Source organism: Oryzias latipes, chromosome 19, assembly GCF_002234675.1.
Source record: "Oryzias latipes chromosome 19, ASM223467v1".
Taxonomy (NCBI): Eukaryota; Metazoa; Chordata; class Actinopteri; order Beloniformes; family Adrianichthyidae; genus Oryzias; species Oryzias latipes.
The window spans coordinates 2,993,007-3,017,254 of NC_019877.2; the positions used below are offsets into that span (position 1 = coordinate 2,993,007).

At 38.4% G+C, this 24,248-nt stretch overlaps 1 protein-coding gene across 5 annotated transcripts in view; it reads right to left on the reverse strand.

Moving 5' to 3' along the window:
• The window catches only part of LOC101166279 (inactive rhomboid protein 1), a 41,213-nt gene that overhangs the window by 16,255 nt on the left and 710 nt on the right, over positions 1 to 24,248 (reverse strand). For 3 of the 5 annotated variants that reach the window (XM_023949506.1, XM_023949507.1, XM_023949509.1), the window contains exons 2-4: positions 1,452 to 1,587; positions 1,177 to 1,310; positions 859 to 1,008 (exon numbers count right to left, since the gene is read on the reverse strand). In XM_023949506.1, coding sequence (XP_023805274.1) covers positions 859 to 1,008; positions 1,177 to 1,310; positions 1,452 to 1,565 — 398 coding nt within the window. In that variant the 5' untranslated portion in view covers positions 1,566 to 1,587. The remainder of the gene's footprint in view (positions 1 to 858; positions 1,009 to 1,176; positions 1,311 to 1,451; positions 1,588 to 24,248) is intronic. The other 2 variants (XM_023949508.1, XM_023949510.1) reach the window with 1 other exon arrangement.

The window sequence follows — 24,248 nt, forward strand, 5'->3', positions numbered from 1 at the left end:
CTAGCAAAATCTTAGGTCATCTTTGTAGTGTTGCATCACAGTTTGATAATGATGAGAAACTTTTGGTTTGGACACGTACTTTAATATGAAAGATGGGACAAAATAAAACAACTACAAAATATTTTAGCAAGGTATTGGGAAACATTGACTGTTTAAGAGAACTGGACTAAGCAAGTGTGACATCACCCATAGAAAATAATATGATAAATAAATAAAGTTTAGCCTCACATACAAAAGGGGTTTGTACAAACATACATCTCACCGTAAGATTCTTAAACCCCTTTTGTAAGAGTAAAATCTGTCCAATACGAGAAGCCTTCAGCTCTTAGTTAGCTCAGCTGCCGGACAGGATAAGTTAGAAAAAAAATATGTCCAGCTCCAACCAAATTAAGTCAAGTCAACTGCCATTTTTCAGCAATACAGTAACCACTATGTTGAAGCCAGACATTGTCAGTAAGCATTGATATGTCCAAGTCAATCTGAGTCATCATTTCTATGGCAACCACTCTCACCAATGAGAATTGAGCTTTTTTGGAAGGCCAAACCCCTATCACTTGAAAGCGGGCTACACAAAATCTGTCAATCGAACGTTTTGAACGTTGGACGTGGGGGACAGCAGGTACTGCCTACTTTAATTGAGGAATTTCATTGGTCAGTTTATAACTTCAAAAAAAACTTGAACTACAGAAAACTGTAGAAAAAACAAGATTATCAGGAACATGTTAAAAAAAGGTAGCAGAACAAGTATGGTTATTGCGAAACCCAACAATACTGTCATATTGATGCACTTTGCTGAGTATTATGGTGCTAAAGTTACTTGTTATCATGATTCCAGAAAGAATCTGGACGCTCTTGTACCTGATGATCTGTTTGGGTATAGACGACCGCCGTCTGGACTGTAATTTGGGGACACAGGACCGCCTTCGGCTGGTTGACACCCTCCTCAGGCACCTCTGGCCTTTTGGAGGGACCGTGTTGAGGCGGTCAAAGTGTACCCTTCTCTCACCACTAACACATGCAAAGAGGAGGTTGGGAAAGGAAAGAAAGGCAAATCCAAAGAAACAGAGAAGAAACAGAAGGATTAATTTCTGTGGAGTTTTGTTAGCAGCTCAAAGATTTGGAAAAGTCACAGGTCGTTGGAAAAAGAAGGAAATCGTTTGCGTGCCAGGGACTGACTTCTTGATGGACTGTTTTAGGGGGTGCGTCCTCTCCAAGGGAGGTTTGAGGTAGTTGTTGGAGCTTTCCAAGGCTGCAGTGCGGGTCTGAGGATTTTCTCCCGGCATGCTGACGCTGCGCATGCGCTTCACCGGCTACAACACAGAAGCAGCAAAAACATTCTGACGTGAGCTTTTTCCACGCCTCAGTTAATCAAATTCAGTGAACAAACGTTGAGGGTTCTAGTCTTTTTTCCGTTTCTTGTTCAAATTTAGCACTTTGCAGGAGAGTTTTACCTGGTTGGGAAGGGGGGTGTCGTCCGGGGTGAGCTGGATGGTCGGGATGTCCAGTTTGAGCCATGGAGGCTTCTTCCTCTGCAGGCTGCTGTTCCTGCTGCCTGTCTCCTCCATGCCGGTACTTCCTCCGTTAAGCCTACCGGTTGAATAACACACGTTGGAAAGTGGGTTTGTGAGTGGAATCTGTTATGACATCAAGCCGTCAAAAGCAGAAATATTACAAGTCCCCTTTTTTGCAAGTTTAGCTGTTAATTCAGGCCAAGTCTTAAACTAATTTGAAATATACTGAGCTAACAGGAATTACATTCCGGAGTTCCCCAAGGCCCCATCCTCGGGCCACTACATGTTCTCTCTGGCCCCAGTGATAAACAACACCAACATTAGTTTCCATAGCTATGCAGATGACATACAGATACTGTATATATTACAATACCATGTACAGGCTCTTGGTAAGTGAAGCTATTGGGGAAGATCTACCTTAAACTGGGTTCCTCTGTTACTCTTTCTACACCCACTCATTAATTAAGCCCTCACTCTAAACCAATGGCTAAATTCCCAGCCTTCTTTTCTCAGCCAAGCACAATCATATTTCTGCTTTTAAATTGATGAACGTTGATCTCGCTACAGTCTGCTTCTGTTGATGAATATCAAACACAAAAAGCTCTGTGTCATGATTAGGGTATTACAGTCATAATTAGTTTTTTTTTTTTTTTTTTTTACTTAGATTTTGCTTCTTCCTGTTTTGTTTCGGTCATGATTAGAGTTCTTCTTCCTGTTTTATTTTGAACATTTCCTGCATGTCTCAGTTTTGAGTTTTACTTCCCTGGTCCCAATCTCCCCTGATCGTTGTCACCTGTGTCTCATCAGTCCTGTTTGTTTATATGTCTGGTCTCTGCCTTCCTCTGTGCTGAGCCATACCGTCTTCTTCCCTGTTTGCCTGTTTAACCCAACAGGTGCTTTTTTGGTTTTGTTTTTGGTTTTCCTGCTCTGCAGGGCTTTTTGTTATGGTAGTAAAACCCCTTGTACTTGGAACTGCCTGCCTCCCATCTCTGCATTTTGGGTCCTTCAATAACCCCTGTACCTGACATTCTGTATGTCCTGCATTGTTTAAATGACCACAAATCCCCATAAGTGAGCCTTAACCAGTGACTGATACATCAATATAAAGACAATGCTAAATATCCTGGTAAATGTAGGATGTGAATGCAGCTGAGTGTCCCCCTCAGCATCTCCTGCTTCATTTTCTACACTCGTTGGTCACGTTATAGAGTGCAGTTTCAGGCTTTGGGAGCAGCCACGTTTCCATTTTTTTTCCATCAAGAGCCACACTGGAAATGAAAAAGACGTGCACAGATAAGCAGCTTATTGAAGAACGTCAATCCATCCATTTTTCAAAACCTGTTTAAAGACCCATTTCAACGGAAATTGTGTTTTTGGTGTTTTTAACATGTTTTGGGGGCATTTTTCTGATGATGAAAGACATTCAGAAAGAAATGTAAGCTTCAAATTACATTTATGAGTATTTCCATATACACATTGTTGTGAATCAGGAGCAGATTAAAAAAGTGCAGAATGCAAACGTTCATATTTGGTACGCTGGGTGGGCTTCAAGCCCTGTGCTCAACTCTGATGAATCCACTTGAACACAAATAGATCCATTCATGTCTTTGTTTTCCTCATCTAAGTCTGAAGAAGTAGGAAATTGATAACATACACATGCTTAAGGGAATCCCATGAATATGAAAACTTTTGTGTCAAAAAAAGGCGAAAAGCTGAGAATGAAAACAGGAAACTTGCTAATTCAACGAGCTGCTAAAAGGCTGCGACAGTTGAGAGGCGATTTCCAAACAAAGTTCAGCGGGACCACCAACGACCATCTCCTGTGTGAAGCCGCTGAGTCATGCTGTGATGTACGACTGTTTGGAAAAACCTCAGATCAACTTGCCGTGAAACACTTAAACCAAAGTAATACGTCACTGATGCAGCTGTAAAGCTTTTTGACCCACACTTATGGTAAATCCTATAAAAAATGACTTTATCTTCCAAAAATGCACGACTGAATTAAACACATACATTCCTGCATCATAGGAATATGACAATTCAAGTCCAGATGAATTATAGTCTCTACTAAAGTTAAAACCTTTTGGTTTTTATTTTGACTTCTTTAGATTTGTTTTTTTTTTTTACTTGTCTTTAATTTGAAGTTTTCACCTGTTTTCGGTGATGATAATTTACAAAAGTGCTGTGTCATGATAATTTCACCAACACATTTTGGTTCTTCCCATAGGAAAAATCTGTTGCTCATATGTTGCTTGATCTCGTCTCTTGAGATCAGTTTGAGCGTCTCATATTCGTATCATTCTGTGATCATTTGCTTCTTAACTCTTGCTCCTAAGGGTCCCTTAGGAGCAAGAGTTAAGCTATAATGAGAAAAGACATCACTGAGACAAATGAGGTTGAGTTGAGACAACTGTTAGAGCAATAATTAAGAAGTGGGAGAGACGAACCTAAGACGTTCATGAGACAAATCTGAGAAGAATGAGTCCTAAAAGAGATCTCATCATTGTCTGTCTGATGTCTCTTTCATGTCTTAATCATTTCTCTTAAATGTCTTACCAAAGCCGTTAATGAGAATGATATTTGAGATGTATTTGAGAAAGAAAAGAGAAGTTATTTTTATAGCAGTGGTAGCCAATCCTGGTCCTCAAGGGCCACCATCCAGTAGGGTTTAGATGTTTCTTTGCTCCCCAGATGTGAATCAACAGGTGATTAACCACCTCCTGCAGAACTTGAGGAGGCAATTCAACCACTGCAGCAGATCTGTTAGAGCAGGAAAACAGCTAAAACATCCATAACAGTGACCTTCAAGGACCAGGATGGGAGACCACTGATATACAGTAACAGTAAAAACAATACTAGAAATGTAAATGCTTTACACTTTATTTGGGCAGCACCATCATCAGTACAGCATTTGAATTGTGGAAGCAGTATTAGACACTTTTTAAAATATTAAATGCATTAAGTACATGAACCGTGGCGTACTAAATGTGGCTGACATGATGGTAAAGAAAACTTCCATATTTTAAACAACAAACACACTGACATCACTGCTGAGGTACAAGGAAAAAAACAAGATTATGTAACCACATAAAAAAGTACCTGATAAAAACATTCTCCTAAACTTGCAGCCTACCAAATCCATGGACCAATTTGAGAACCAAATTAAGATAAAAAATAAGAAAAAAGATGGAAGAGAAACCAGTCCGCATACTGTAGATCATAGCAGTGGCCTTAGAACCTGCTCTGCCCTACATTTGTTGACAACGGCTTTCTTGAGCTTGGCCTCTTCAATTTGTTCCCAACCAGGTAGAGTGGCACATCACAGGACATAAGCTGTAAGACAAGAACATTAAAATCTGGCATGAACAAATTGATAATAGACCGCACATAACAAACAAAGATAACACTTCAAGCTAGAAGCAAACTGTAGTTTTATAAAAGCAGCTGCATAATGCTACCATAAGATTACGTTTCTGTCATCCCTAAAAGCAGCCACACGTCGCTTGAGAGGACATCTGTTTCAGTTAAAAGAATTGAAATGCAGCATTCTATGGGCATTAACTATTTAACAAATAAGGTTCAAATCTGTTTCATTTCATTTTTTATGATACAGTCCAGATCAAACATTTAAGAAATGATCAAGTCACATTTTGCATGGTTGGCTCTTAACAAGGGAAAAATAATAACCATGTCTTAATTGGAACGCTGAGGGCTGATCGTGTCAGACGGCGAACTGTGGAATAAGATATTTCAACGAATATATATTATGGTATCATTAAGAATTTTGTGGTCAATATTTTTTGGATTGTTCAGAATATTTCCATTAGTTTTTTAAATTAGAGCACTTTGGCTTAGGTCTTTGTTCTGTTTGAGACTGAAGAATTATCCCTTAGTGGTACAAAAGTAAAGATTGGAAAAAAGTCTGTTATACTTGGAAAACTTCATAAAGCCACCCTTTAAATTGTATTTTATTTCTTTTAATGTGACACAATCTTACTATTTAAATCAAATTACCCCAAAATAAGGATTTCCAAAGCTAAATTTTAGGTTAGCCAGGGCTGCTCATTCCTGGTCCTTGGGATCCATCACCCTGACTGTTTTCCAGATCCCCAAGCCCTGCTAGCTGTTGATCAGCTCAACCAGATGTCTCCACATTCTGACTGGATGAACACACCTGGTCCAGCTAATCAGCTGGAAATCAGGCAGGCTGGTAGATCTCAAGGACCAGGGATGAGCAGCCCTGAGTTAGATTAATACAAGATTAATAAGAATAATTAACTGCAGGTCATGATTAACTAACCACACCCAAAAATGAATCGCATGACAGCACTCATAAATATGTACCTTTGCAGAAACTCCAGGGTTGAAGCCAGCTCAGTTGGATAATGACGGTTAAAGCAGAAGTAGCTTCTGAACATCAGGCACAGTGCTGCAATGTTGTTGTGTACGATGGAGCGGTTCCAACTGAGCATGAACCTCCTTGGGGAAAAGAAAGACTGTCCTAAAGACAGAACAATGGATGAAGTAAACATGTCACTCATGTACAGTGTACAAAGACAAAACCTTTAGAATAATTTAACACTGGAAACTTTACTTACCACATACAATAACAGTTGGAGTCAACGGCACCTGCTGCAGCTGGACCTCGTCTGCATCTTCTACAAGAACATGGCATCCTCCTCAAAGTAGCAGAGCAGAAGAAAGAGCATCTCTTTAACATCTCATCTCTTCTGAGCAGCCACTCTGCTCTCCCCGCATCATCTGCAGCCTTTTAGAGTTTGGAAAACGTCTTGCTTTCATCATTTCTGCAACAAGATTGCAAACCATTTCCTTCCTTAGTCTTGGGCCAGGTCTCTTTCCAAAGACTGCACAAATTCCTCAGAAAACTTACTCCATGGAATTTCAAAGCTGTCCTCCCAGTCAATGTACGTACAGTCCTCGGCTTCTGGAAGATGTGGATGACGAACTCCTCGGTGACTATAACAAAAGTGATGATGATTGTGTTGGTGAGGTCTCAACAGATGATGATGTGCTGTTCTCTGGCGTTTGGTCTGCAACAAAAAACAAACAAACAGTATAAGTGTATTAAGTTTACACTGTACTGTCAGTGTGTTACCCATTCATATTCATATCCACTTCTGTGCATTACAAAAACTCATTTGTAATGTTTGAGACTCACATTTCAATTTCCAAAGAGCAAGACGTTTCCGGGCTTGAACAGGTCTCAAAGCTGGCAGCAAGTCAGCCTCTTCTATGAATCGTAGATCCTCATACAACTCCATTTATTCCAATGGACTGCAAGTGTTCTTCCAGGATGTCTTTTGTGGCTCTGGTAGGACCTCCATAATGGCACTGTGGAGGAACATGGGTTCTGATTCACTCATTTTCACGTGTATTTAGATCACCTTGAATCAGAGAGGGGAAAAAAACATCATGTACACACATTTTATACAGCACAAAGTAAGATCTGGAAAGGTTTTTAAATATGATTTATGATTCACTAAAATCCTCGTACATATCAGTGTTGACATTTGTTGGCTTAGCTACATCTGTGCTCTCTAAACATCTTCACCACTGACAGAGGGCTGAGAACATGTTTCCCTAATATGCATACTTACATTTTCAGATTATGCTTTCTAGACATGTGAGCAGTTAATGATGACTTTACTTTAAACACATGTCCATAACCAGTTTCAAAAGATGGCATGCCAGGCCAAACGTCTGCAAGATGATCTTTTTAACAAGATAAAAGCTTTTTACAGCGTAAAAATTGAACATACAGTGAAACTGCACATTTTGAAGTTTGGAATAATGGACTGTGGTGTCGTCACACTGTGAATGGGATGAACCCTGCAGACCCTTAACTGAAGAGCAAAATGTCTTCCAACAGTTACTTAGCACTCACGCGTTTGGAAAAATATCGAGGCTCATTCTGTAAACTCTGCACTGCAAATAACTCTTCAATGTCTCTATTTTTTATTACAAAAAGCACAAGTAAACCTTTGTAAAAAGTAATAATTACTTATACAGCCAAAGGCACCGCGAGTAGCCCAGACGTCTGCATTACTGGCGGAGCTAGCTTAAAACACCTTTAGCATTCAACTGAGTTCAGAGTTGGAGGGAAGAAATTGCAAACTTACCGTGCAAACTTCAAAGATTTTACTTGAATCTTTTCCAGACAAGCAAAAAAAATGTTGGAGATTCATCACACGGATTGTTAAAACGCAGAAAAAATACGACAAACGGTCGTCAAAAGTCTCTCGTTCTCTGCACTTCTCCCGCTTGCAGATTCCGGCCCGTTGGTGACGTCAACCACAGAGTTTTCCCTCCCACCGTGATCAGCCAATCAGAAATCTGTGTCAAGTGAGGCTGTGATACAGTTTAAAATTCAAATCGGGTTACTCCAGGCTTCTGTTTGTTCAATATGATGCAGACTAAAATCAAGAAAACAGAAAATATTTTCAGCTTGTAAGGCTGCATGAAGGGTGATTTTTAAAGACATAGATAAATTAACTCAAACTGAACCCCATAAATCTGTACCGCCCTAAAGTTGATTTATTAATTTGATTATTTTTATTTGTGTATTTTATTTGTTTGTTTCAAATGTAAAATCTATTTTTTGTTCACTTTAAGGTGATCCAAATATGATCCCAAATGTCCTTTATTTAGTTCAGACATCAATGTGTTAAATGTTTTATACCCACCAACATATAAGTGTGCGTATATGCACTTGTGCGTGTATGCATGTGTGCCAGTGCATGCGTGTGTTTGTGTTTAACTAAACCTAGCACCATTAACCCAACATACATTCTTGTTCATTTATGTTTATCTAAGCAGTCAAAAAAAAGTTTATTAAATCGACACTGCAACGTTGTCTTGAAATTTCATGTTTTTTAAAAAGTTTCAAAAATATGTCTTTTGAGGACATGACCATCTTAATGATTTAACTTTTTTTTCTTGAAATTGTAATTAAGTTATATAAATATGTAAGCAATAAACAACTTTTTTAAGTTGAACATAAATAAAATAAAAAATATTATTTTCTAGAGATGAACTGTAATGGTGTCATCATGAGACTCATTTTAGGGCTTGTTTTTCTTTTTGCTGAGACAATAAAAAAAAAGGCTAAAACAAGATCTAAATTATTGAGCAACGAGAGACAGAACCATTGATGTCTTTCACTGAGACATAACTGAGATAGGAATTTGAAGTAAGGATATCAAATTGAGACATACTTGAGCGCAACATAATATGGCTCATTTTTCTCTCAATTGAGATCTGGAGAAGAGACAGTTGTGAGAGAATTTTGAGATCTCAAACAGTGCTCACTGTGAGACTTATTTCTCAGGAGAAATGTTTGAGAAGAATGAGAAAAGCAGTTTAGTCTCAAACAGTTCTCATTTATGTCTAGGAGACGTAAATGTGACAGAAACGAGATCTCATCTTCAGTTTTGCTTTGCTATGGGTTGGTGTGTAATGGGAGATAAAAGACAAAGTGTTAATAACGAGTCGTAGCTAAATGACGTTTCTTTTTGTCCCCTTTTTCGTCTACATCTGGACCTCTTCATCTCTATTCCTTCCAGTTTAGTTTTCATGACAGGCAGATTAAAAGGTATAATCCCTGAGCTGCACGAACCCCCCCCCCCTCCCCCAGACTCATATCCAGCTCTGATTGGATAATTCCACACAGCATCAAAGCAGGAAGCGGCTACTTTTTTTTTTTTTTTTTTTTTTTTTAAATAAACTTTATTGCACATTATGTCAATTTACAAAGATGTACTTTTAGGTATGCAATAAAAACACAACTGCAAATATCAAATACACAACTGTAACAAACAGAAGAACAAGAATAGAGAGAAATAAGCCAGGGGGTTAAACTCTACGAGAAAATACTGAAACTATCACATACAGACAATGTTCTGATTGCTTTTTGCTTATCTGAATTTCGAATACTGTTGATATACTGATTTAATTCAGAAAGGAATACAGTGAAACAAGGTTTTCTACCAGAAAATTTACATTTATGAACATGGAATTTAGCCAAAATTAGTAAAAGATTTAAAAGAAAAGCAGAGTCCTTTTGCATATTGTTTGATATTAGACCCAACAAAACATCTTTCCAAGATAAGACAAAACAAGAATGAATTTTATCATAAATAAAATCACATATCTTCTGCCAAAATACCTTCACTTTGGGACAATGCCAAAAAAGATGGATAACTGTTTCAGGGGAATTACAACCAAAACTACAGAGTGTGTCAATGTTTAATTTAAATCTGTTTTGAATAAACATTTTAGCTGGGTAAATTCTATGGATAAGCTTAAAAGAAACTTCTTTAACCTTATTAGTGATTAAAAATTTATTGGGTATTTGCCAAACCTCCTTCCATGCGATGTCTTCAACAAACATGTTCCAATAAGACATGCTACGAGGTAGTGAAACAATGTTCATTTGAAATAATGTTCGTATTGCTTTGTTGTTTTTCCTAGGATAACCGGTCAGACATATTTTCCCCACAGGAGTATTTATGGGAGAGAGTAGAAAAGGCTCCTCAATATTAACTCTGTGTTGGAATTTCAACAGCATGCAGACACCAGAAGGAATAGCCCCAAACACTCTAGCATATTCTAAAGGGGGAACAGGGAAGTTAAATTTAGATAGAAATTCCTCATAAGTTAAAAGTAAGCCCTGGTTGTTAAATAATTGATACACAAAAATAATCTTATTTCGAAACCAATGTTCTTTGAAGAGTGATTTACGTTTATATAAAATGTCCCTGTTATTCCAGATAGAATATTTGTGAGGTGAAAAGTTGTGTTTGTATACAAGGGACCATGAAATGAAGGCTTGGCGATGAAATGCAGATAATTTTAGTGGGATTTTACATACATCATAATTACACATGAGAAAGAAATCAACACCACCAATTTTAGATAAAACATGAAGAGGTATAGTGTTCCAAATGGAGCTGGGATTTCTAAAAAGTTGTTTCAGCCAATTAATTTTAAATGTGTTATTCAAGGTAGAAAAATCGAGAAAATTGAGGCCACCTTTGTCATAGGAGTTCATGAGAACATTTTTTTTTAAGTAATGGGTTCTATTTTTCCAGATGAAATTAAAAAGCATTTTGTCAATTTCTTTGATAATTTTATCATCAACATGTAAAGCCAAAGCTGCGTATGTTAAGCGGGAAATACCTTCTGCTTTGCTGAGTAAAATCCTTCCTCTCAAAGATAAATCTCTGGAGAGCCACTGATTCAATTTCCTTTGTGTTTTTTCTATTATTGGGTTAAAATTTAGGGAGCTTCTTGCATGTTGGTCTTTTGTTATTAAAATACCTAAATATTTCACTTCAGATTTAACTGGAAGATTATACAAAGTAGTAGCAGCACATTCTTTAATTGCCATTAATTCACATTTATTCACATTCAAAAAAAGACCGGACGCCTTTGAAAATGTCCCAATAACGTCAAAAGCAACAGGAATTTGCTTTTCATTTTTTAGAAAAAGTGTAGTGTCATCTGCAAGTTGAGTAATAATTAGTTCTTTGTCAATGAGATTGATGCCTTCAACTGCACTGGATTTAATGTGATCTGTTAACAGTTGAGAAACTAAAAGGAAAAGATACGGAGAAACAGGACAACCTTGCCTAATTCCTCTCTCTAGATTAAATCTGGGAGAGGTGCCACCTGCTAATTTAATAGAGCTGTTACAGTTTTTGTATAATGTAACAATAGCTGAATAAAAGTATTCTCCAAAACCAAATTTTTGAAGACAATGAAAAATGAATTTATGTTCTACGGTATCAAATGCTTTGTAAAAATCCAAAAATAAAATAAAACCGTTACCATTTATAATGTCTGGATGATCAAGAATGTCCAAAACTAGCCTGATATTATTCATTATATGTCTTCCTGACATAAAGCCAGACTGGGTCTCATCAATTACTGAGTCCAGTGTCAATTTTAGTCTCTTAGCCAAGATTGTTGCGAAGATCTTATAATCATTGTTTAGTAGCGATATTGGACGCCAGTTATCTAAGAATAACGTGTCTTTTCCAGATTTCGGAATTAATGTCATCAAGCCTTGAGTCAATGTCGTAGGAAGAAGTTCTTTATCTATACTTTCTAAAAACATTTGATGTAAAAAGGGAGACAGATCCTCAGCAAAACATTTATAAAACTCTGAAGTCAGCCCATCTGTCCCTGGTGATTTATTGGATTTAAGTTGTTCTATGGCCTTTTGTACTTCCTCAAGTGTAATCATGCTTTTACATTGCTCCTTTTCACTTTCAGTGATGGTTTTGACTGTTAACGAATCTATGAAGGCATCTGTTGAAACTTGACAAAATTTAGAGCTATAAAGTTTCTGGTAAAAATCACAACAATAGTTAGAAATGACTTTATGGTCTTCTGAAATAGTTCCATCTATATTAATTTTGTGAATGCTACTACCTTTAGAATGGTGTCTCTCCAGATTAAAGAAGTAATGTGAATTTTGTTCACCATTTTCAAGCCATCTTGATCGAGATCTCACAAAAGCTCCCTTGGCTTTTTGAAGATATAAATGATCCAATTCAGTTTGAAGGTTAGAGAGTTGGAGTTTATCTTCATCTGATAGTGTGTCAGCTGCATTTTGACACAAGTGAGTTATTTTTGAAATGACATTTGCCTCATGTGCTCTTCTACTTTTAGCTTTATCACTACTTACTTTTCTGAGATATTTACTTATTTCAAATTTAAAAAGCTCCCAGTATACACCATATTTCTTTTCTATATTAGCTTTAGACCAAAAATGTGCTATTTCTCTTTTGATTTGTTTTTTAACAGAGTCATCCAGTAAAATAGAGCTATTAAGTTTCCAATAAGCTGAATGAGTGGCATAAGACTTAGAGGTGGTAAACTTTATCTTAATAACTATGGCTTTGTGGTCTGTAAGAGGGGTGGGGCAAATGTTTACATCAATCTGATCTATGGCAACACTTTTTGAGATCAACCAAAAGTCAATTCTGGACTGACTTGTACCCGTTTTGTTCCTCCATGTAAAGCATTTGACATCAGGGTTTTTCCTTCTCCATATATCATGGAGGTCAAATTTCTCCATAAAATTCTTTAGCTTGGTGTTGCTTCCATCCGGCCCACGAGGAGGACACCTATCTGCATTATTATCTGGGACATTATTGAAGTCACCCCCCAACAGTATGATAGCATTTGGAAATTTTTCTAACCATTTCAACAATATGTTTTCTATAGAGAAAAGAAGTTGTTCATTTTCTTTGACAGTGTTGTATCCATAAATATTGGCTGAAATAACAATATTATCATCACATTGTAGTATTTGGCAAATATAATGACCTGATGGATCACTTTCAGTAAGTAAAATATCCCCACTAAACCTATTTTTTAGAGTTGTTACCCCGGCTGATCGCTCTGTACCGTGTGAAAACCATAAAGAATTACCCCATTGACACTTCCAGAATTTGGCATCATCAGATATTGAATGAGACTCCTGTAAAAAACAGAGATCTGAATGAAACTGCTTAGCAAAAAGAAATAAAGCTTTGCGTTTAACATTGTTGCGTAGCCCCCTGGCATTAAAAGAAACAAAAGATAGAGTAAACAGATTAACTAGAACAATAAACAACACACAGAAAAAAGATTTTGTTTTATAAAAACTATAAAGTTATTTAACAAACAGTGCAATATCGAGAACAGCACCAAAATAAAATCTTAGCAGCTTTAGTACGGAAAAGAGTACTTTTTTTTTTCTTTTTAACCTCTACACTCCTTCCCTTTCTGCCCCCTTTCCCCCTCCCTTTGCACCCCACCCCCCAAAAAAAACCCAACTCAGATATAGAATTGAAAAGGGATTCGAGAGGGGGGAAAGTTCCTGAGAATGCAGAGGAGAACAAACTGGACTCCTCACATGGTTGGGAAAACAAAGAAAAAAAGAAAAAAAAAAGAAAAAAAAGTCTCGTATTTATTTATTTTTCCTTTTCTATTTTCATGGCTGAACTTCTGACCCATTAATAAATCCACGGCCTCCCACGAAGTAAGCCGCCTTTCCCTCCTCGCGTGCTTTCTTGATTTTCGGCCACAGCTTCTGCCGATTCTCCCTGTCCTCCTTTGTTAGGTCCTCGTTGAAGCGCAGGCCTTTGGCTTGGAGAAACCCGTTCTTCTTGGCCGCTCTCCAAACCTCCTCCTTCAGACGCCGGGAGATGAATCTGATCAGAACCCCTCGAGGCCTCGGGTCCTCCTGGCGTTTTCTTCCCATCCGATGAGCGACATCAACAGCATCGGGAAACTTTTCTTTTTCTGAGGGCAAAACATGCTGGCAAATGTTGATCACCTCCTCGCGCACGTTTTCCTTCTCAGCCTCAGGAAGACCGTAGAGCCTCAGATTCCATCGACGACCATAAGCTTCCATTTCTGCAACCCGGGCCAAGCATCTCGATGTAAATTCCTCATTTTTTCCCACACGTTTTTCCATGACCTCAACTTTGTCATTTATGAGTTTAATTTCGGAACGGACAGTTTCAACCATTTTTTCAAGAGCATCGCTTCTTGAGTTGATTAGTTCGGCGAGCATATTGACTGCTTCATCTGACTTCATGGACCAGGACATAGTAGGCTTTTTAGCAAGAGGAGGCTTACTTGGGGTCACTGGGAGTGAAGGAAATTCCTCCTCCGAAGTCACAGGAATGTCCATGCTGCTGCCGGAGTAGTCGTGCTCGTCGGCTAACAAGCTAGCGGAGCTGTGTTTGTCTTTAGAAGATTCGCTTCTTTTAGGAGGTTTGGGCATTTTGAATGGTGGGAATTTGTAAAAAGTATCCAAAAAGTACAATCCACAACGTTCACCGATCGTTTTCAAGAAAAAGCAAAATGTTGCTGCTTCAAAAAAGCTCAATAAAAAAGTTAGGTGCTCGGAGCTCGATAAAAACAAACCGGTCACGCCGCCATCTTGCCGGCCCCCCCAGGAAGCGGCTACTGGTCAACTGAAAGCTGGTGTGAGTTTTTTCATCAGAAGAGAACCTTTGATTCAATCTAAGCAACATTTAAATTAGGCAATGTGTTTTAAAACGTAATCAAATTAAACATTTTTTTTACTTTAATGTCCTAAAAATTCTGCAGTTTTAAACAGTGAATGTGAGTAATTGTTTAAATAAAATGATTTAGTACAAATCCTTTACATTTCGTGACATTATCTGGGAGTTTTTTTGAGGTTTTGTTCGGTTCCTTTTCAAAACAGACTAAGATCAGATGCTGGAGTTTGGCTAAAGGTCCCATGCCGATCATGATCTCATTTAAAGGGTCTTTTAATTGTGATTATGTCCTTTTTAGCCCTAATCTAAAAGCCTGTGTCATTTTCTAGGACATAGTTTCTGCAGACTGTCACGTCCCCCTTCCCCGAGTTGTGGCCCCCCAGCGAGTTTTCTTGCTGTTTTTCCTACTGCATTGTTGTGTTTGCTCCTCATTCAGAATGATTTGAATAAAGAAATACTCAAAAATGCAATTTGTGGCTTGATTTTCTTACTATTTGTCCTCCATTATTAAAAAATGCCGTCAGATGTTAAAAACACCAAAAACACAGTTTGCATCTGAGTGGATCTTTATCCAAACCCACCAGTTGCATCGTTAATGCTTTTTGAGTTGTGCCCTGAGAAGAATACTGCTATATAATGTAATATACCCTCAGCATTTCAGTAATTTATATAGTGGAATCTTGAAATTTCACATTTTGTGGGATATTTAGTATTTATCAAAATGTGTAGCTCTGTTTTTGCTAGCAGGATTGCAGAAAGACATGAAGCCTGTTCCTAAATTTTACACAAACCAGGAAGTACCAAATGTTCCTCATTTGACCACTGGGGGCTGGTTTCAAAAGGGAACAGAAACAACATACACACAGAAAAAATAGAATTATTTTGAGTCTAAGCTTTTTGGGAGGGTGGGAGGTGCACAGCAAAAACTAAAACTTAAGCAAGTAAGACGACCCTTGTTTCAAGAAAAAATGCTGTATTTTTTTTGTTTTGCAAGGAAAAGAGTCTCATTAGGAACATTTTTCAATAGCAAAATGATTTTGAGAAAATGTGTGATTGATTAGAATTTTTTTCTTAAAATCAGAATTCTAGATAACACCATTTTTCATACCTCGTTGCAGGTTTTTTACTTATTTAAACAAAATTTGTCGTATTTAATGAATTTTCGATGTATATCTATAGCTGTTTTTGAAGCAACTTTTGGAATTTTTTTTGGAACTTCAATCTTTTATTTATTTATTTATTTTTTTCTGTGACGTCGGAGATTATGCGACCGGATTTTTGAGTACGATCTAATCTGGGACATTGAATTGAAAACTTGCTGTATGATATTGGATGACCATGAAATCCTAGTCTCAATCTCAGATATGAGTCTGGTCATTTGGCATGTGGGCTCCACGGGGGTCGGCGCTTTCGCCTCACAGTGAGAAGTCTCTGGTTCGAATCCCAGCTGAGACCTTACTGTATGGAGTTTGCACGTTGTCCCCGTGTATGTGTGGGTTTTCTCCGGGCGCTCCGGCTTCCTCCAACAGTCCAAAGAGATGCTTCATAGGTTTATTGATTATGTCTAAATCATCCTTAAGTATGCGTCTGGGAGTGATTGACGGTAGTCGGCAACTCTGTGACGCCAAAAGGGATTTAATGATCAGAAAACGGATGGATGGATGGAATTTAGCATGCAGGGTCATTTTTTGTTGTTGTCATTGAAAAATCACCAGCAGAAAAGTAGAAGAGTTTTCTCCTTCTGCAAAAGTTACGAGTAGTTCGTGTGAACATGAACACCAGAAGAAGGGACTTCTTGTGTGTTTTGTGTTTGGGAGGAAGTGACAAAAAAAAAGCATAGCGAAAGTGCAACCAACTGGACCAGAAAATGGTAGTTTTAGTCCTTTCCATGAGAAATAACGTTTCTAACAAGAAGTTTCTGTCTGAGCCATAAAGTTCCAACAGAAAGCAGGAACACAGAACATTAGATCTTAGCTGTCCAGAGACCAAAGATCAGCATCCCAAAGATCGACAGAAAGCAGCTTTGGAGGCAGTTTGTGAGCCTGTTCTTCATCCTCTGACGGAGGCTCAGCTGAATGTACTCGGCTTGAAATGTTTAGGCAGGTTTCAGATGTGAATGTCACCAAGACTCCCAGGTTCTAAACAAAACACAGAATCATGACAGGATGACTAATGGTATTTACTTCAACCATTCAAGCACTTTTTCCAGGAATGGAAGAAAACCAGTCAAATGGACCAAAACAATGAATGTTTAGAATGTAGACAAGATAATAAAACCAGAATTGTTTGTTGCTTTAATGTAAATACTCTTTACTGAGCATCAGCCCCCCCCCCCCTAAAAAAAATATGAATGAAAATCATGTAAAAGTCTTTCTACTACAAGAACCTGAACAAGAAGCCTCGCAGCCGCAAACTCTGTTTCTGTGTGATGTAACAAACAAGAGTAGGTCATGTAGATTAAAGTGAATTATGATTTTACCCCCCGCCCTCCCCAGCGCTCTGAGCCCCCCCCCCCCCCCCCCCCCCCCCCCCGTCTCTGCCAGATGTTCCAGTCCAAACACAGCGAGTCATTTCCTCTCTTGTTTGCCGCTGTGTTTGTGCGTTCCAGTGATCTGATACTCCCCCAATAATGACTGATTAGCAGCAGGGGGGCTGCGTTAATGAAAGCAAATATGATGGAGGGGTTAAAGAGGAGCATCATCAGCAAATCCTGCAGTGAAGATGAGCATCATCAGCCGCTAATGCGTAAACCTAAAGAGACGAGAATGATGTTCCTCCAGCTTCAGAATCTGTTGAGTTTACAAACGTTGTACGCCAGTTATGGGATTATTTCTTTGGTTTTTTACTGCTGATCCACACACACACAACACAGGCTGCTGCTGAAACGGGGTGTCGCTGCAAAATATCTAATCATATTTCCACAGGGAGAGATATGAGGAACGGGAGTAAAGAGACTAGAAAAAAGTGAATTAATTGACCAATCGGCCGATGACGTCTTGTTTGCTTGGGAGGAACTCAGGCCGTAGAGGAATAAACTCCAGAGTCTAGATGCTGACGGCGGTTATCTTTCATTTATTTTTACAGTTGTTGTTTCAGTGGTTTTTGTTTGGTGTGTGTATTTTTGTTGATTTATTTTATTTTTGTTTTCATTTACTTTGTCGTGCAGGTCGCTCTTCTGTTCTTTTATAATGTTGCACTGGTAAACCTGGAGGTCAGTTGCTTGAATGCTTCACTTTTGCTATTTGGATGTTTATTTTGGCTTTGATTCCAAATCCAAGAGCCCCCCCCCAGCGTAAATGTTCTCACTGTAGCGCATCGATGAGCGTCTGCACGGGAAGCAGCACAGAGCTGAGACATTCAGAGAGCTGAGAATTAGAACTTTACCAAAGTTACTTCCAAGAAATATTTACAGAAGGAGGAAATCGAAGAGGGTTTGAAAGGAAAAATCAGTGACTAAAAGCCTCAAAATGTCCCAAAATGAAGTTTGATCATCTTTGATCTATTTTTAAGTGTTTCCAGTTGTCTTTTAATTATGCTGATGCCGTTTTTAGCCAAAAATCAAAACACTTGTGTCATTCTCTAGGACCTAGTTTCTGCAGAGCGACGGGAACTCACTACAAATTCACTTCTGAGTTGTGGGTGGGACAGTAGGCACGGAACAACCCTGCCCCCTTCCCCTCCCTGTTGTTGAGAGCTCTTTGTTTACATGCTTTCCTGCTCGCTCACACCCCCAAACCAACATTAGTAAAGCAACAAAAATGGCAGCAAAATCTGAGCCATCCAGCCGTTTAACTTAGATCTAGATTCCAGCTCAGACGAGGAAAAGAAAGACGTTCATGCATCTATTTGTCTGACCAACGATTCAGATGAAGAAATACTCTTGATATATGTCCCCCATCATCAGAACGATTCCACCAGAACATGTCGAAAACACAGTTTTCATTAGAGTGGGTCTTAAACATTTACGCTTCTCCACCCAACATGATTGATTCGCTCACACAAAGTTCTGTTTGCCAAACATCATGTTTACCTGTTCCAACCCCAAAGTTAGTTTTGGAGCTGTAATCCAAAGCTTCCCTGCAGGAATAATCCGTTTACACAACCAGATTACAATAAAAAAATCAAGTTTGACTTTTGGTCGAGGCAGAAATCATCAGAGTTTAAACAAATCCACAAAAAACGGCCTCGTTTGGTTGTTTTCCTCGATGAACTTCAATCCAAGCCAGTTTCAAGAGATTAAACATGATTCAGCTTTGGTTTACGTAAATTTGAAATGAATAAAAAGACAAACAGGCCAGAGAGACAAAGGTGGTTCAAGTGTTTGGAGGTTGTCCATGACTGTGGGATTCAGGCCTTGTCCTGCAGGGGGCGCTATGGCTTTAAGAGCTCTGCAAAGGAAGTCGTTCTGGAGTCTGCTTGATTTAGATTTAAAATAGTAGTAAAAACAAATTTAAAAGCATATCTTTATTTACAAAGACGGATTTACTTTAACTTTTTATTTCATCTGGCTATCAAAATTTAAATAAAGTAAATGTTCAAAGTTAATGAAAAAAAACATTTTTACATGTGCATTTCTTTATCTTCTACGGAACCCCTGAAGATAAATAATATCTCGTTCCCTCTTTTGCCTGTCATGCTGCCCGAATGCCGGCATGAGAAGCAAAAGAGTTCTGCGGCGCAGCTAGGAGCTGTGTCCGGAGAATCGCTGCGGGATGAGGAAGCAGCAAGCTTGGGCATCCTAAATCTTATGATAATTTTCTTATTTTCATCGAGACAATAACAAATTGATCATTCTTGTTTTTCTTTTTCCTTTCTTGAACGAATGTGGGTCACAGAGACACGGAAGTTACCGCTGAAAGCGGCTTTTACGGCAGGTCGGAGACCATATCTGTGTTTTTGAAAGAGTTATGACGTGAATAATTATTTCATTCACACGAATTAATTATTTCGAGGGAACAAAATATTATTTCGTGGGAACAAGATATTAATTTGTGGGAACGAGATATATTTTATTTTTTCCATGTCAGGGCACGGGCTCCGTAATCTTTTATTTTTTTACGTTTAAAAAAAAATCCATTTATGACATAATATCTGAACTAGGTTTGATATATTTGTATATGTATTCTTTTTTTGTTTTGTTTTGATTGCTTGAAATAAACAAATTTCAATCAAAGACTTAATTTTCATATTATTTTTCTATGCTGTTGCCCTTTGTAGTAAACAGACTCACAAACCTTTAAATGAGTTCAGCTTCATTCTAACTGCATTACTTTAAAGTCGCTAACTCTCATCAGGTCAGCTGGACAGGTTTCAAACCCCAAACCAGACCAAATGTTGGCAGTTTTTGCTCCACAAACATGCTCCAGCTGCTAAACGTCCTAACAATCATGCTGTTTTAGAAGGCAGAAGAACAGAGAACTGTTGCATCCTAACTAGTAACTAGACTTTTTCCAAAACAAAGACAAGATATATTGTATTTTTTTACTCTGAAAATTTGAATTTTGTGAGCTTCGATCTGGTTGCATCTGTTTTATCTTGATTTTAATGCATATATAGTTTAGCATATTTGCTAAGTGTGCTTTTGGTTGATCCAAATGAATTAAGCTCTTTCACCAAAATCAAGGTAAAAAAAAAGTATTTCAAAAGGGATTTGCAGCCACAACACATAGCAGCTTTATGCCGTAAGAACCAAAGTGACGTCAATGTCACAGAAAATGTGTTTGTTAAGTGATCCACTGGGTTTGTGGTGAATTCTCCATGATTTCATTTTTCAGGAAAAATAAGTCGGGGTTCTTATGGGTTATTCTGTATTTAATTCCGGACTGTAAGGCTTTTATTTTATGTGATCTGAACAATTATGGTAAAACAGTTCTGCCATAACAATAATTAGCATCAAAATATTTAAAATGGACTCAATGGAGATGTTATTTAGAACAAAAAAAGACGAAAGTTATGCCAGTGCTGCAAAATTCATGTTTTTTTCGAGTTTATTTATGAAAGCTGCCCCAGACTTAAACCCTTCAAAGAGACAGCAGATAAAACACCAAAGTTCCACCTTAAATTTTACTTGGACAAAAAAAGAAAAAAGAGCTCAAAGCAGCAATTAACAGCTGAGCAAATCGCAAGTTTATGCTCATTTTTGAGACATAATTTAGCAGAAAAATGCTGCAAGTTTTCAGCTTCAAAGAAAGCTGCAGCCTCACGAGTCTAATTGTGCAGATCAGCAGAAAAAACTGTCAATTCTGCGAGGAGGACAGCATGACGGAGCGTCTGACTGTCACTCATCACCTCATCGCACACTCCTAACCGTGATCCACTGGTGAACTTTCACTGACCCAAATGCCGCCTACCGGTGTCCTCAACTGATCCTCCGTTCCAACGTTTTACAATCTGCCTGATGGCTTTTCTCCTGCTAAGTTCAGGGACTCCTAATCTCAGCTGTCCAATCACAGAGCTGTCCCGAGGCCGAACGTCAAAATTAAAAACAACAAAGCAGTGCTGACAGGTCAAAGTTCTCACAGAAGAGGTTAGGTCAGACAGTCCATTATTGTTTGAAATTGGTATTTCATAGCATATTGAGGCAAAAATGAAGGAATGTTCGGGTCAACCTGCGTTTCTGTTAACATTTAGATTCAATTTTTTAATTGTCACATGACCAGAAACCATCTTAGTTTAGTTAAAGCTAAGAAAATGTGAGAGTTATGCAAAGAGAGAAAAAAAAACTGTAAATCTGACTAAAGCGAGTGACGCCAGGGGATTAGAGAAATCCCCGTCCACATCTCTGGAATCAGCTCCGATCTTGATCATTTGGTCTTTTTTTCAGGGGTGGGGGTGGCAGGGGATAATCCCAAGATGCACTGCAGAGACAGTAACTGCAACCATTGCAAGTCAGTCAGCTTAGTCACAAAACAATGTGGCGCATCGCCCGTCACCCTCACTGTGACGCTCTGGGGGGGGGAGGAAGGAAGGAACGGCGTGCGAGTGAAGGCTGAAGCCATCACACACAAATTCAGTGTTCAACCAAAACGAGTCACAGCAGGCCTGTGGTTTCAGACAAACACAGATTTCTACACAACACCAAATTATTGCAGGGGAGTAAAAAAAAAAAAAAAAAAAAAACTTTGGCGGCAAAACAGCAGAATTTGGGAGGAATTTACTCCCCCCACTACAGAAAATACAAACAAGCGTTAGTGTGACCCAGACTTAAACATCCCTGCTTTGACACGCAGAGGATGGAGCCTCTATAAAAACACGAGTTTTGGTGTCTCAATCTTTGACAAAAACTGGAGTTTTCCGGTTGAAGACAACCGTGACCCACTTAGGCAACCAGCAACATTTGAACCTGCAACATCTCGAGGTTGCATTTCCTCTGTAGGAGCTTCAATCAGTGTTTTTCAACCAACAGGCCTTGAGAAATGATCCAATTTCACTTAATTGGTCTAAAAACCATTTCCACTGTCTTAGTTTCTCCAGGTTTCACACTAGTCAGGCATATGAAAGATCATCAAAGACTTTGTTCTTTGTGTTAATTTATTTCTGTTCAAGACAAGAACGACTGATTTTACAGCAACTTTGGCCGATCGCTCTTATTCAGGAAAAGGTTCCACCCCTTAAACTGTCTCCGCCAATCATTCTTGAAGGCGTAATAACCAATCTAACCAATCAGACGTAGCTAACGTCCTCACCTCCTTGTGCCGACATTACTCATAAAGTCCCTCAGTTACAGTAAAAAAAAAAAATGAAAGAAACACCTAAAGATCGTGTTTAGCGAGAAGCTTTTAGAGCGGGTGTCAGAAAAAGTGCTTAGCATAACAAACGCTTGGAGGCGTGAGTTTGTCTGGCATCAACACCCCTGTTATGTCACTACATCTCCCATGAATCATTGGGGTTAATGTGACAGCACCTCTATAGGAAACATTAATATTACATCTGGACTGCTTAAACTGTGCAGCGGTCGATGTTTGTTTAAAATCAACAGTAATGTGGACGTGATGTTTCCTTAGAGATTTTTTTGTTTGTTTGTTTTTAATTATTTTTAACACATTAACAGCATTTTTTTCAATGACAAATGCCTTTTAATCTGGCAGAAACCTAATTGTAATTTCCTGTTTTGGTGATTAAGTGATGCACTTTTCATTTATTTTTATAGAGTATTTATTATTTGTAGTTGCTGGTTTAATCTATGAATGTTGACATGAATGATATGTATATATAAACCTTTTTATTAATGTTACATTTTTAACCAAAAGAAAAACGAATAAAACCTCACCAGAACTTTTTTTTTCTGTCTAACTAACCCATCATTTAACGTTAAAATATAAACATATTGTTTGTGCAAAACCTATCAAGCTTACTGCGATTATAGAATTATTAAAAATTTAAAGTTGCTCTTGCTCAAAAAGAAAATCACTGTTTAAAAAGGAAAATCATTCTGGTTTTTGTTTTATTTATTTTTTTAGGTTAACTAACAGCTTTTAAACATGTAAAACAAATCTTCCTTAAGGTTTTAAAATATTAATGAATAAAAACACATGCAATTTGAAGCTTTTTGTGCCACAACTATAAAAATAAATACATGTGAGATCCTGGTGCATCATTGATACAAACTAGAGACTTCCTCTGTCTTTACATTTTTGGTTGACTTGTGATTTATTTTGGCTAAAAATCTCTGGCTTAGAGCAAAATACACAGACATAAGGAGTGGCCCAGGAGTTTTGCTGTTTTAGTGCAAAACTCAACAAGAAAAGGCAAAGTTTTAAAAAAAAATGCGGCCATGCAAGGCAGCTAAAAAGGAAAACTTGAAAATAAACGTTTCATTTAATGAAAAAGCCGTTAGACGGCTGCAGGGCATCTAGAGAAACAAACCAGTTTCCAGCTTGTTGAACCCGGTTTCCTGCAACTTAATCAGCACTGAGCGACTCCTGCCTTCTGAAAGCACCAGCCAAAAATCATACACCTGCTGCTGTCGCTGCCTTTGACTCTAGACGGGTTCAAACACGCCGAGAGGCGTCTGCCAGCAAAGAGAGCTGGAAACAAGCCGACCACATTTGCACCTACAGGCCCTGCAAAACAACTTCCTGTATGCTGTCAACTTCCTGTTTCCAGCTGAGCTCGTGTGTCTGCTACCACCCATTCATCTCAAGCACTTCAGGTTAAAGCATTTCCAAGCAGAGATTGTTATTTTGTTTAAGAAAAATCTGCACTAAGCTGTGGTATCCAGAACAGTTACACTTTCAAGAACTTGTTTATAATGTTTATAACCAAACTTTTGATAATATTCATTCATCTTCTAAGCCGTTTTGTCCCTTTTGGGGTCACGGGGCTGCTGGAACCTATCCCAGCCACTTGTGGGCGAAGGCAGGGGGCATCCTGGACAGGTCGCCAGTCTGTCGCAAGGCTGATAATATTCAAATATTATATTATTTAGATTTAAAAAAACACACACACACAACAGAAAATGTCTAAAAGTCTTTCCTAAAAGAGTTTGAACATGACACTGAACACCAGTGGAGTGTTTGGGCAGATGTTCTGGCTGTTTTAGAGGGTTTGGATGCCGGCTCAAAGATCTGCTTCCTTCTTTCCAAACAGGAAGCCAGAACAAAACCTTGATGACACTGATCTGTGGAACAACTGCATCTAAGGCTCATTTCCACTCCAGGCGCTAAAGCTGCTTCTAACACTTGGGTTTCAGTGA